Below are 13,039 nucleotides of genomic sequence, written 5' to 3'. Positions count from 1 at the left end.
AATATATTTTTTTTATTAGACTTTCTAAAATAAAATGCATAAAATCTGAATTGGAACTACAAGCTTCATGCCTAAAATCTGAGGAGTGTTATAACAATAAAATTAACTTTTTAGCTGCAGATTAAGACAGTTTGTTCACACTTTATTTTAAGGTCCAATTCTTACGATTAACCAACCATTAACTATGACTTTTGCCTCAATAAACTCCTAATTTGCTACTTATTAATAGTTAGTAAGGTAGTTGTTAGGTTTAGGTATTGGGTAGGATTAGGGATGTAGAATATGGTCATGCAGAATATGTGCTTTAAGTACTAATAAACAGCCAGTATGTTAACAGTAGGCATGCTAATAAGCTACTAGTTAATAGTGAGAAATGGTCCCTGTACTAAAGTGTTACCAAAATGTTTTAGCATGCCTGTATGCATTAACATTGATCTGAAACCCTTTAAATAAACCACTGAATAGTTTATGAAATATTTGGTGGTGTAAACAGAAAACTGCTGATAGGGCATATGCGTGTGTACAAAATCCCTCCGCCCAAGCTTAAGGCAGGTGTTCAAATGGCGTGGCAGAATATGAACCTTATGGCTGCATGCTGTCAGTCATCTTTCTTATCAGAGGTACTGTCCTCTTGGTGGTTATTATGAGAAGCAGTACAGCAGTGAGACAAACTGGCATCAAAATCTAGCTCCTCCCCCTGGAGACCCTGGTAACGCTGTAGCTCGATGTAGGTGGTGAAGAGCTTGGCATACTCCGGGTGGGTGAGAGCGAAGGAACGAAACTCATCTGAGAGACAAATAGAGAAAGGAAAGTTACTACAGATTTATACTTTTGATACTCAAAAAGAAACCACACTAATCAAGTAAGTGTGGCGGGCATTAATGAATGAATAACATAATATGAATATGCTATGGTAAATAGCATATTTACGACAGACACTGTGTGAAAACATCCTTGATTTAATTTGGCATGCAGCTGAAATCAACTTCATGACAACTTTCTGCAAGTATTAAAAAAGACCAGTCCCAGTCATGATTCAACCTTGACAACTGATAGATTAGTCAAACAACAACAAGCCTTCACTCGAAAGTGTTCATGATTCCACACACAAATATTTTCCAAGGCGTTTACATACACAGCATGGAATCATGTGCTGCTAACCATGATACTTTCATTTGCAGAAAAAGCCTTGGGCCCTGGGGTGATGCTTTTTAAATACCTTAAATTATTGTGGAAACTTCTGTTGGACTTATATTGAAAACCCTATATTGAAAAAAACAGCATTCAGACTAAGAAATCTGCTAGTTCCTGCTTGCTGAATGCATGCAACAGACAGCCCAAAGTCAAGGTTCAGTTAAATCATGACATGAAATGATCTGTATTAAGGGATTTGGACTGTGATACTCCCTAGATTTTCAAGTCAAGTCAAATCCATGTTTGAAAAGCAGCTTCACAGGAAAAGATTGCTGTAATATCGGTAATGTCTTACATTTTGTGGAGTCCTCACTGAGCAGTTGTATTTAAATATTTATTGGAACAATTATGCCTAAATATATTTTCAAATCAATAAGATTAGTTTAGTAAAGATGATGTTAGTATAATGCAATTTAGCATTGAGTAATTTGCTTAATACAACCTATACAAGTTAACATTGCCAGTGTTAGGCCGGTGTGTAGTTCAGTTCAGTCTTACAAGCAACAATTGGGTTTCACAACTTTAAAAAAAAACTAAATTTAAAAACTAGACAACCACGTTCCTGTGAATTGTGTTTCTATGTACAAATCTAAAAAAACATACCAAATGGCAAAAACACTGAATATAGCAAAAAATATATCTATCACGACAGCCCACAGAACACTTGGTTATAATAGTAGCAGTTCTAATAGTGTTATTTGTTTGCTAAATTTCATGCACCATGGTTGAAAAACGAAGGGTCCCACTTTATATTAGGTGGCCTTAACTACTATGTACTTGCATCAAAAATGTACTTATTGTATTGCAAAACACTTTTTCTGCTATTGAGGTGGGATATGGGTAAAGTTAGGGACAGGTTTGGTGGTTTGGGTAGGTTTAAGGGTGGGTTAAGGTGAAAGGAATGGGTCAACAGTGTAATTATACATGTAATTAGAGAAATCAATTACAAATGTAATTACATGCAGATATTTTTTCAAACGTAAAAACATGTATGTACACAATATGTGCACTGTACCAAATGATTAATTTAAATGTAAGTACATAGTAGTTAAGGCCACCTAATAAAAAGTGGGAATAAAATAAGTATTCTCTGAATGATAGCACTATTAATATGACTGACAGTTTTATCACTGTGGTAGTTGCTATACAGTTGGCATACAGACCATAAGTTATGTGTCCTGATCCATCTGCATCAATTTCTCTGAAGAGGCTGTGGACGTCAAGATCACACACTCCAAGAGCAGAACGCAGCAAACCGCTAAACTCCTCTTGTGTGATACAGTTGTCCTCATCAATGTCAAACAGCTGTAGAAAGAATTCACAGACACATGATACACATGACCATTTTTTGACAATAAATCACACAATAGTACTCCCACATAGTAATGTTCTACTGTTGACTTTCTTTTTGTCAAGTTCGAGATTTTCTTTTTGTAAACCACCTCGAGGTGTTAACAACCACTGGCACTAACCACACCAAAAAATGTCTTCTTTTGATCTTTGCACAATCACATTTTGAGATTTCATTGTGATATTAACATCAGTGCTATCTGTGATATCATTACCTTAAAAACAGTCTGAATGACTTCCTCATTATTAGCTGGGTGGCACAGAACTGTGACACCAATGACATACTCTCTGAAATCAATGGTGCCATCGCCATTCTACAAAGAGAAAACATATGCTTCAAACAGGCCACACTGTGAATAAAATATAATGCCGTTAGAGTCATCCAGTACCATAGATTTACTGTAGATTTGTTGTTTTGGAAACATTACCACTGAAGGTAAAGCAGATTTTAAAGCAGATATCTGAGAGCATTTTATACATTAGCTTCTGTTCTGGATCTAAGTGACACTCTTTTCGATGCGGTTAGTTATAGACAAACTCACCCTGTCAAACAGAGCGAAGAGCTCCTGTAGAGCTGGGCTGACAGGCAGTTTGAGAAAGCCAGCAAACTCCTCAATTGTGATCCTGCCGCCTTTGCAAGAACAGGCTATGTTGGCAAAACTCTCCAATTCCTTCTTCACATTGTCCCATTTTAATCTGGAGTTACAACAGAAACAAAGATTTTAAGCTTAAACTACAATAAGCTTAAATTGTGGGATACCAGTCTCAAAATGTTTACTAATACCAAAGATATGTATTAAAAAAAAAAAATATATATATATACAGTCATACTCCAATTTCCTGCTAATCTTGGTAAACTCCACGAGACCTGCCTCCATAGGCAGGGTCAGTTCTCCAGCTGCAATCATCAGACGACAATCTTCGTAGGTGTGGTCTGTGACCGGCAGGCCCAGAGTCCTAGTGACAGAGTGAGAAATTGTGATATGACCATTAACATTGAAATATTGTATTGTGTACACATCGTAAATATCCAGTAAATATAAAGACACAGAAGAATAAATAGCAACAAGGCGCACTTACTCAGCCATCACAGCTCTCACTGACTGAGCAAACTTGATAGGACACTTTTTCTCCATCTCAGTAGGAATTCGAGGGGGCAGAAACTAAAACACAAATGCAATACATATACTTAACTTTTTGGAGATTAGCTATATAGTATGTGGGATTAGGTTTGTCATTCATGTTTCTTCATTAAAGGTGCAAAAAGCTGAGCATATTATCATGAAATACACAAATGTTTCTCACAGACCTCAACCTCCACTGTAGTATAGAGCTGACAGAGTGTGAGCAGCAGTAGTCTGGCCCTAAAACAGGAACTGGTGGTGAGGTTACAAACCAACAGCATTTCAGGAAGCATTGCTCTCTTTATATGCATGACTGTGCAACTGCATTTCTTGTATGACATACTACAAAAGGGTCTCAAAACCAAGCTTATCTAAGAAAGCGATCTACAACACTAAGCATGCAGAGATGGCTCAACGTGTAAGGAGGAAGATGAGAATTTAGTCAGACCGCATGTTATTTTCCCATTTGGTTTGAATATAAAATTGTCTTATCTTAAATGCCAATAAACCAATGAAACATCCTTTTTGGCTCATCAGTAGGGCCGTCGCAAGGGGGGGTGCGAGGCCCTCAGCAATTGTGTGTGTGTGTGTAAAATTGTCTTATCTTAAATGCCAATAAACCAATGAAACATCCTTTTTGGCTCATCAGTAGGGCCGTCGCAAGGGGGGTGCGAGGCCCTCAGCAATTGTGTGTGTGTGTGTGTGTGGGTGGTGCTATAGTAACGAACGCATCTTTAACACGCATCTGATCGATTGTAATGCCATGCTCACTGACATGCTTGCGCACGAATCACGGTCACGCATACGCTCATAAGAATTGTAAGATCTACTGCATAATAATAATAATAAAGCAATTAAATAAGTAAATAAGAATGCTAAAATAAGTTTGTAGTTATATATGAAGAGTTCAGATGCAAAAGCCTCTAAGGGCCATCTAAAATTTAAAATGCCCATTTTAGAAGAAAATTTCAAACGGCACTTAGAGGCTTTTGCATCTGAACTCTTCATATGAAGTAGTAATCAATTTACAATGTGCACATTCACTCTTATTCGTATGTCTAATAGTCGAAAACGCAAAAGTCTCTTGTCACTTTCATTTATAATTTACATGAATCGTGATCGCATATTTTCAATTCAAAACGGCAAAGTTTCATAAAAAGTTGAGAAGTTTGCATCACTAGATAGTCCATTACTGTTGGTCCCTGAACATTTCTATCGTAAAACAGTTTTCTAATACAGTACTACTTATATCTTTCCACGAACTCTCGTTGCGATGTGACAGTGACAGTAAGACCCGCCTTCTTTGATTTGATTGGCCATCTCGATCATTTTGACATTGACGAGCGCTGTTGGACCATTGAGGCAAACCAGCCTACAAGTTTAAACTTTTACAACTTTTTGTCATCCTAACAACAAACAGCTTTACTCATTCTTATACACAGAGTCTTATACTGTCTATCAGCTATGACTATTTTAGTCTTTCAAAGGACAAAATGGGTGGAAAAACAGTAATAAAAATTAGACATAGCCTAAACAACATAAAATGCAGGCCAGGAGCGAGGCCCTCTAGAGGCGCGAGGCCCTGTGCGGTCGCACACTTGGCACAGCCCTTGCGACGGTACTGCTAATCAGAATGTTTCTTGCAACATAATATTAAATTCTGAATTATGATGACTTTTTCCTTGTAACAGTAATTGGAAAAGACCTAATTGTGGAAGCATTTCATCAGCTGTGTTAATACTTCTGGCTTTGTTTATGTTTATTAGGCTACTACTTACGATTCTGGGCCCTGCCATGTCCATGTAACTGTGTCCTATAAGTATTAAAAAGACACACTTTTGTAAGGAATCTTCCATTTAAAAAGGTATGAACATTGATCTATTCACACAAGAGCAGCAGATTATGTAAGTGCTCAACTGACATACTTGCAGAGCCTTTAGTCTGCTAGGTATGCATTTGTATGCTAATTTTATGGTCTGCTATAGTACTTTCTATTTGGTTATTTATGGGTTTGTATTTTACATATATTTAAAATTCTTGTTACTCCACTGTGTTTGCCACCAAAAATTGAGGCATCATGACGACAATAGTATAGGACTTTTGTTGAATTCATACTGACCAACTTATTTGGGTATCTGATCAGAACAGGCTGTACTGGGACCCCTGGGACAAAGGCACCTATGGAGGTAAAGAGAGTAGCACGTAAGCACTTTTCATTCATTCTCATGAAAAACAAACAGTAATAAAAATTAGACATAGCCTAAACAACATAAAATGCAGGCCAGGAGCGAGGCCCTCTAGAGGCGCGAGGCCCTGTGCGGTCGCACACTTGGCACAGCCCTTGCGACGGTACTGCTAATCAGAATGTTTCTTGCAACATAATATTAAATTCTGAATTATGATGACTTTTTCCTTGTAACAGTAATTGGAAAAGACCTAATTGTGGAAGCATTTCATCAGCTGTGTTAATACTTCTGGCTTTGTTTATGTTTATTAGGCTACTACTTACGATTCTGGGCCCTGCCATGTCCATGTAACTGTGTCCTATAAGTATTAAAAAGACACACTTTTGTAAGGAATCTTCCATTTAAAAAGGTATGAACATTGATCTATTCACACAAGAGCAGCAGATTATGTAAGTGCTCAACTGACATACTTGCAGAGCCTTTAGTCTGCTAGGTATGCATTTGTATGCTAATTTTATGGTCTGCTATAGTACTTTCTATTTGGTTATTTATGGATTTGTATTTTACATATATTTAAAATTCTTGTTACTCCACTGTGTTTGCCACCAAAAATTGAGGCATCATGACGACAATAGTATAGGATTTTGTTGAATTCATACTGACCAACTTATTTGGGTATCTGATCAGAACAGGCTGTACTGGGACCCCTGGGACAAAGGCACCTATGGAGGTAAAGAGAGTAGCACGTAAGCACTTTTCATTCATTCTCATGAAAAACTGCTCAGTACAAGAGTTCCATCTGTTTTCTTTATGGAGTCATATGCTTCAGAATGCTGTTAAATCCCTGTCTGACACTCCATTGATCACACCATGCCCTACATATCAGGTCATAGCTATCTGACAGGTTCTCAAGCGGACAATCAATGATTATCAATGAAACAAACACTGTCCTAATGATATGACCTGAATGTAGAAAGAAATCTATAGATCTTACATAATACAATAATAAATATAATCACTCTGACCCGCTAAATTAATGTAGCCTACTGCAAACAGTTTGTTTTTTTTAAATATATTTAAATAAATGTCACAGACTCAAAGGGATAAAGTCTTAGTGGTATGGATAATACCTATTCACAGACACAATACTCCATCTCTTTTATGTGCTGTGTTTTGCTGGCTTCAGCAGACCTCATTCTACTTTTTATAGTACGCCAAAACAAACTAAGCTTTGGAAACCTATAATACCATGATAGTTTCTTTTTCCCTTCTCTTGTATACATTTGCATTAGGAAAATTAGTTATCTGATAACAGACAACAAGATTTCCATACGGTGCAGTTCATACACAATCTTCATTATGTACTGACTTTGTATTATAGCGTCTATGTTATATCTATTATAGTGTCTATGTTATAATTAATATGTATAATTAATAGAATTTCTACATAACAAACAAAAATAAACACAATCTGCTAACCTTGTTTAAAGGTAATGAGACATGATCTGTTCGTACATGTTCCTTCAGGGAAAATGAGCACCTAAAAAAGAAAATAACACCAGTGATATTTTCAGTGGCACCACAGCTACTGTATCATGGTGGTTTATGATGGATAAAAATCACAGATCACAGTTTGATTGCTAAAAAACATTTACTTCTTAAATAATACAGTTGGAGAAACTAATTAAAAATCCAAAATGTTGACACCAAACATTGTTTGGGAACCGGACATTCTTTATTCTAGCTGGGGAAGTACAGGTCTAAGAGTAATTTCCTGCTTTCAAAATGTGGAATACACTTTGTTTGTTACTTTGGTTTTACATTTGTCAGATTCACAAGGTATTTTTTTAAAACCTTTTTTTCAACATGGTTTTATTTTTGACCATTTTAAAGTCACATATGTAAAAAATAAAAATAAAATAATTTAAATGAGGCAGTGTAATCTTTCATGTATGATGTAATCGAGTAAATTAGTGGTGTTACAGGCCTTTAGGATGCTAGAAGTAGAGACACTCACCTGTGGCCAGTGTCCTCCTGACTTTGCTCTCCGCTCAATCTCAAGGATAGTGTTTCTACGAGAGTCTGGATCTTTGCGTGAAACAAGCACTGGCTGCACACAGCGCAAAAACCCTGGGGAACATAATATCATCTTACCCACTGAAGAAGAAGGGAATGCTAAGTAATGATAATAGTCATAATAACACATGCAAAATTAACATAAATAATGGCTATTTAACAACATTTTTTATTCTTTCTGCCCTGGTTTAGTTTTGGTTTGTTTCTTTGTGTTGTCTGTGGTACTCACAATTTCGCAGTAACAGAAATTAAACTGATAAACAAAGCATACATATTTAAAGCTACTGGAACACATTATGAAATCATTTGCCATTAGATTTTGTTTTTGTGTAGACCAATATTGATGCAAATATCCATACTGCCAAAGATTGGTGCTTCCAGGGACTCCGAACGGGATACAGTAGAGGGTAGACCAGTTTCAATACAGACAATGGCATCAAAGAAAGAAGAGTGGGGGGCCACAGCTAGAATGGGGGCCTCTACACTGCTGGCCTGCTTCCCCTTCACCACCACCCTGAAGCCCATGCCGAAGAAATACAGCCGGCCTAGAAAGGTCATCACTCTTTTGTGCATGAACCTGCCCACAAACACACATACACAAGCACACAAACATGAGGAATCATACTGGATAATGACATCAATTAGTCCAACATACTGACACATACACACAGCACAACAAGCTTGCTTTAACGGCTTTGACACCGTGTGCTCATCGGGTGTCAGATCAGCACGTTGTTGCATCAGTTTAGAGAATAACCACATCCCTCCAACAGCCGCGCTACCTCCTACGCTAACACTTAATTAATCTGACCAGTGTGGTCAATCCAAGAAGAAACGAGAAACAGCGAAATGAGCTGTTTTGCAAGAAACCATGTGGCTTGTCTGACAGAGAAGCATGAATTAAACAGAATGGAGGGGTTCTGTAATGCAGCAATTATGTGTAACTGCTGATATGCAAACCACAAATTTCACATCATCATCTCTCACATCTATTATTAATACAGAGGAAACAAACACACATAAAAATACATAGACCCACCTTCCTCCCACCCACAATTCCTGACAAATCACTATTAGCTTATGTTTATCTTTTTAGCATGTAGCAAAAGGAACAAATCAGGAACTAAGACAAAATCAGAAAATGGTAAGAGGTAGCGCTATCTGTAAGTTTAAGGTGTAAGGTTTGATGTGCTAACGGTCAGGTTTAGTTAGTAGGCCAGGAGAATATGCAGCTCAAAAAAGGCGCACATAAAAAGGTATATTTTAGTCTTGTGCTGAAATGTAGGAGGTGGCATGTATCTGTGTTTAACATGAGTGAACAGGGACCGGTATTTACCTTCTCCAGCCAGTCATGGGCTCCACTGCTCCTTTCAGAGACTGTCCGAATGTTATCATGACAGAAACCGGCCACATGATCATGAGAACGAGAAGCAAGAAAATGCCACGGAACGGCACAAGGATGATTCCCCGAAGAAAACACTAGATACACAGATAAGATAAAAATTGACACACTACATTAATATAACGTAGTTAATATATTTTTTAATACATTTCATAAACTTATCTACCATTCAAATAACCCAGCACAACTTACATCCTTGGCTACAGGATGACTTAAAAGTATTATGTGGACATGGAATGCAGTCAAGACCTGTCTGGAAAACATTCGTCAACCAATCAGATTCAAGCATTCAACAGCCCTGTAGTATATACATATACTCATCTAAATTTAAAAATAAAAATAATTATAAAAATAAGTAAAGATAATATATATTTTTATACTTTTATTGAAGAACATACACTTTTTAAAATGTCTGGAATCAGAAAACAAAATAGTTTGAAAAAGCATCTTCGACATAATTATAGTAAAAAAAAAAAAAAACTAAAATAGCTAAGCATATAAGAGGGGGTTGGGTTACCTCAAATATTGTGTTGGGAAAGGTTGAGAAACACCGACTTAGCATGTAAACTAGCTAATTTTAAACATAGTGTCAGAGATCTTGATTGTGTTCAACAATTAAAAGCATACCATAATACCCTAATTTCCCACTATCTATTAGATTGATATTCTATACTGTAGTAAAAACATCTTATTAACTATTTTAAATGATCAGAAATGCAACATTTATAACATTCTCTCTACCACATGTTGTGAACTGCGTTACTGCGTGATTTTCCCTTATTACAAAAACGGTAACACTGTTTAAAATTGTAACATACAAGAAGTAACATAATTTAAACACTTTCGGCAGCACAGAGGGAATTGTATTTCTCATTTGTTTACTAATCTCACTAATTAAACATTTTCTACATTTGTTGAGAGCATTTGCTAGTCCTTTTCCCTATTCAACCAGTAAGATTTATCAATTATCGAGGAAGGAGAAAATAAGAGAGTTCATGCAATGCAGAGGAAAACGGATCATAGGCAAATCAAACAGAAGTGAATACATTAATACGATGAAGACCTGAATGACGTCAGTGAAGAATAATATTGACAGGCATGTCATAAATGGAGAGCAGCACTCACTTTGATTTTATCGGCTTTGGTTAACTTAAGGTCGTGCACGAATGGGTTGATGACGGCGGGCAGCAGCAGGGAACGCTGTCTGGGCAGCGCGAACACTCTCTGTGGAGACATCTTCACTCATCACAGCAGCAGCGTCTTCTTGTGTCCAAGCCTCTGTCAGCGAAGCGCTTCCTCTTTACACACCACAAGCACCACCTCACACATGACTTAAGCCCTAGCGGTCTGCGGATGTGTTTCACAATCAAGTGAGCTACCTAACTAGAAAGCAATTGTTAATCATAGACAAGGCGCGTGCTGCATGCAACTTTGGCCATGATGGCCATCTCAGGAGTCTGGAAGTGTTTCGGTGTGTGCACCGGCTGCCCCGAAATGCGCTTATAATGTCCTAAAACGTTGTGTAACTAGGCAGCTCAGTAGGTTTTTGAGACAGAGCCGGTGTGTTTACACCCCACCTCTTAGGGACATAATCCTATTAGCCATGTAGTAGTCACTATGTGCCCTAGTTGTTACTCTCTTGTCTACAAGTTAACCTATGGGATGATATTAGACTCAAAATGATTAATAGATGCACGCACAATCAGTTTTTAGATTATGCGCTGGTCTAGTTATTCTGAATGGATCGTATAGTAGCATGTACAGTACGATCAAGACAGCAGGTTTAGTGGTCTTTTGGCGTCTCCCTGTGTTCCTATTTGATATCGCAGCTTGACTGGTGCTTATTTATATTAAAAAGGTTTTCTGTCTGTCTTTTGTTGCTTGATTAACATCAATGACTCGGACAATAGCAACTAAATTAGGCTGCTGTCCCTTTAAAACCGAATGCACGGCTGCAATGGATGCAATGTACTGAATACACGTTCTTCCTACTGTTTACGTTCACTTAAGACGTAATCAACTGTGTTTACATGAATACTCATCAAAACGGACAATTCGACATAATTTTGTGTGTAATTCTCCGTTCATGCGACGCGAAAGAGTACTCGCGCGCTGTGAGACGCATTTTGTGTGTATAGTGTCTGCGCTCAGAAAACCGAATTGAGTTCTCTCTCTTGCGTCGTCAGATTTATGCATATGTCTGCTCTTCTCTTACTCCCACATATTGACATTTTTTGAACGTTTTATGCGACGTGCAGCAAGTGTATTTTAGCTTATGTCCCGCCGGTTCATATGTATACATAACCTTCGAGCCACGCAGCAGATTCGTTCTGAATGAATCTCATCCCAAATCGTCCCTCCCTAACATTTTCGTCTTGTTTTTATCCGTTGACGAAAATGTCAATAGATTTACGACATAGGTTTTGTCGTCGTCGGTGAAAAAAATTTAGTTGACGACAATTATGACGAAAATTATTCGTCAACGAAATTATCACTGGTTACAACTAGACGGCAAAAGCTATTCTCCGCTCTTCAAACACACAAAAAACATTAGCCTTTATAGATATAGTGTTTTAGTGACGAAAACGCTGTACTTATTCAAACATAATTTATTATTTACTCTTGCATTGCGAACAAGCCGAGATCTGTCTCCAGGCTGCGCGTGTTGCGCGGCACTTTGTTCTGAATGGAAGCAGGGTGAAGTTACGAGGTTTTGCTGACAGTTTGAGGATCCATAGCGTTAAAAAGTTTAGTGATAAGCTCTTTTGAATGCTTTTCATTGGTTAAATATTTGTAAAACCCTCAAACAGACATAAGGAAGACCAATAGCAATGATTTAAAACAATAATAACGAAATATAATAGAGAGTTTGGATTTTCCACAGCACACCTGACTGGGCTAGGGTATGGCGACTGCCATACTCTGCCATACGGAAACACCGCCCCTGCGCACAATTATCCATGTAGGCCTATTGCATACATTTTATCTATGTATCTTACTAACCACAAACAAATGCCTTTCAATTCGAGTCTGTGGAATTCGGGATTAAATGATTGTGCAGCTACTTGAACAAATACAGACACGTTTGCGAATAAAAATGTTCTGTTCTGCATTAATATCATAAATTGCTCATGCAAAAAGGAATCCGTGCATTTGTGGATTTAAATAAAATGTATGCAGTACATTGATAATTGTGCATTCATCTATTAATCATTTTGAGTCTAATATCATCCCATAGTTAGGCTAACAGTTTATACCAGTGGCGTCGCAAGCCCTAATGAAATCTTACTGATACATCATTGTCTAACATTATTGTATATGGGGCTGAGAAACATTTTTCTGACCATACTTCATGTCGAGGGCTCCGTTGGCCGGCTGGATGCAGTGATGCTCGACTCAGAGAGTGAATCACTCATTTGAGTCGATTCTTTTTCAAAGGGCTGAACAAACGGGTTAAGGTCGGAACAGTTCGGACACGCACTGAATCGTTTAAAGCGGTTCTTCGCTCAGCACAACAGTAACGGGATATTTATAACATAAAGGACGTAAAATAAAGTACATATTGAATTACCTACAATTCATTGCCAAAACTGCATCCTAGATGTTTTCAGCGACGAATTTCTTAAGTTCAGCAGTGCATTTACTAGGTAAAGACATCTTCAAACCAAAAGACTAGCAAAACACTACCACAAAAGCAGTTAAGCTAT

The 13,039-nt window shown here is 37.6% G+C and overlaps 1 protein-coding gene across 1 annotated transcript in view; it reads right to left on the bottom strand.

Annotated features, from left to right (window-relative positions):
- The window catches only part of LOC107713066 (lysophosphatidylcholine acyltransferase 2), an 11,365-nt gene extending 512 nt beyond the window's left edge, over positions 1 to 10,853 (bottom strand). Inside the window, exons 1-14 of the mRNA XM_016518487.1 lie at positions 10,458 to 10,853; positions 9,267 to 9,409; positions 8,290 to 8,507; positions 7,872 to 7,984; positions 7,334 to 7,394; positions 6,518 to 6,576; positions 6,178 to 6,212; positions 3,854 to 3,908; positions 3,625 to 3,707; positions 3,376 to 3,501; positions 3,087 to 3,240; positions 2,760 to 2,858; positions 2,358 to 2,499; positions 582 to 786 (exon numbers count right to left, since the gene is read on the bottom strand). Of these exons, the coding sequence (XP_016373973.1) occupies positions 599 to 786; positions 2,358 to 2,499; positions 2,760 to 2,858; positions 3,087 to 3,240; positions 3,376 to 3,501; positions 3,625 to 3,707; positions 3,854 to 3,908; positions 6,178 to 6,212; positions 6,518 to 6,576; positions 7,334 to 7,394; positions 7,872 to 7,984; positions 8,290 to 8,507; positions 9,267 to 9,409; positions 10,458 to 10,568 (1,587 nt within the window). The 5' untranslated portion in view covers positions 10,569 to 10,853 and the 3' untranslated portion in view covers positions 582 to 598. The remainder of the gene's footprint in view (positions 1 to 581; positions 787 to 2,357; positions 2,500 to 2,759; positions 2,859 to 3,086; positions 3,241 to 3,375; positions 3,502 to 3,624; positions 3,708 to 3,853; positions 3,909 to 6,177; positions 6,213 to 6,517; positions 6,577 to 7,333; positions 7,395 to 7,871; positions 7,985 to 8,289; positions 8,508 to 9,266; positions 9,410 to 10,457) is intronic.
- Between the last annotated feature and the right edge of the window lie 2,186 nt (positions 10,854 to 13,039).

Source organism: Sinocyclocheilus rhinocerous, unplaced genomic scaffold (assembly GCF_001515625.1).
Source record: "Sinocyclocheilus rhinocerous isolate Xijiao unplaced genomic scaffold, SAMN03320098_v1.1 scaffold1800, whole genome shotgun sequence".
NCBI classification, from domain to species: Eukaryota; Metazoa; Chordata; class Actinopteri; order Cypriniformes; family Cyprinidae; genus Sinocyclocheilus; species Sinocyclocheilus rhinocerous.
This window is presented reverse-complemented; position numbering and strand designations above follow the sequence as displayed.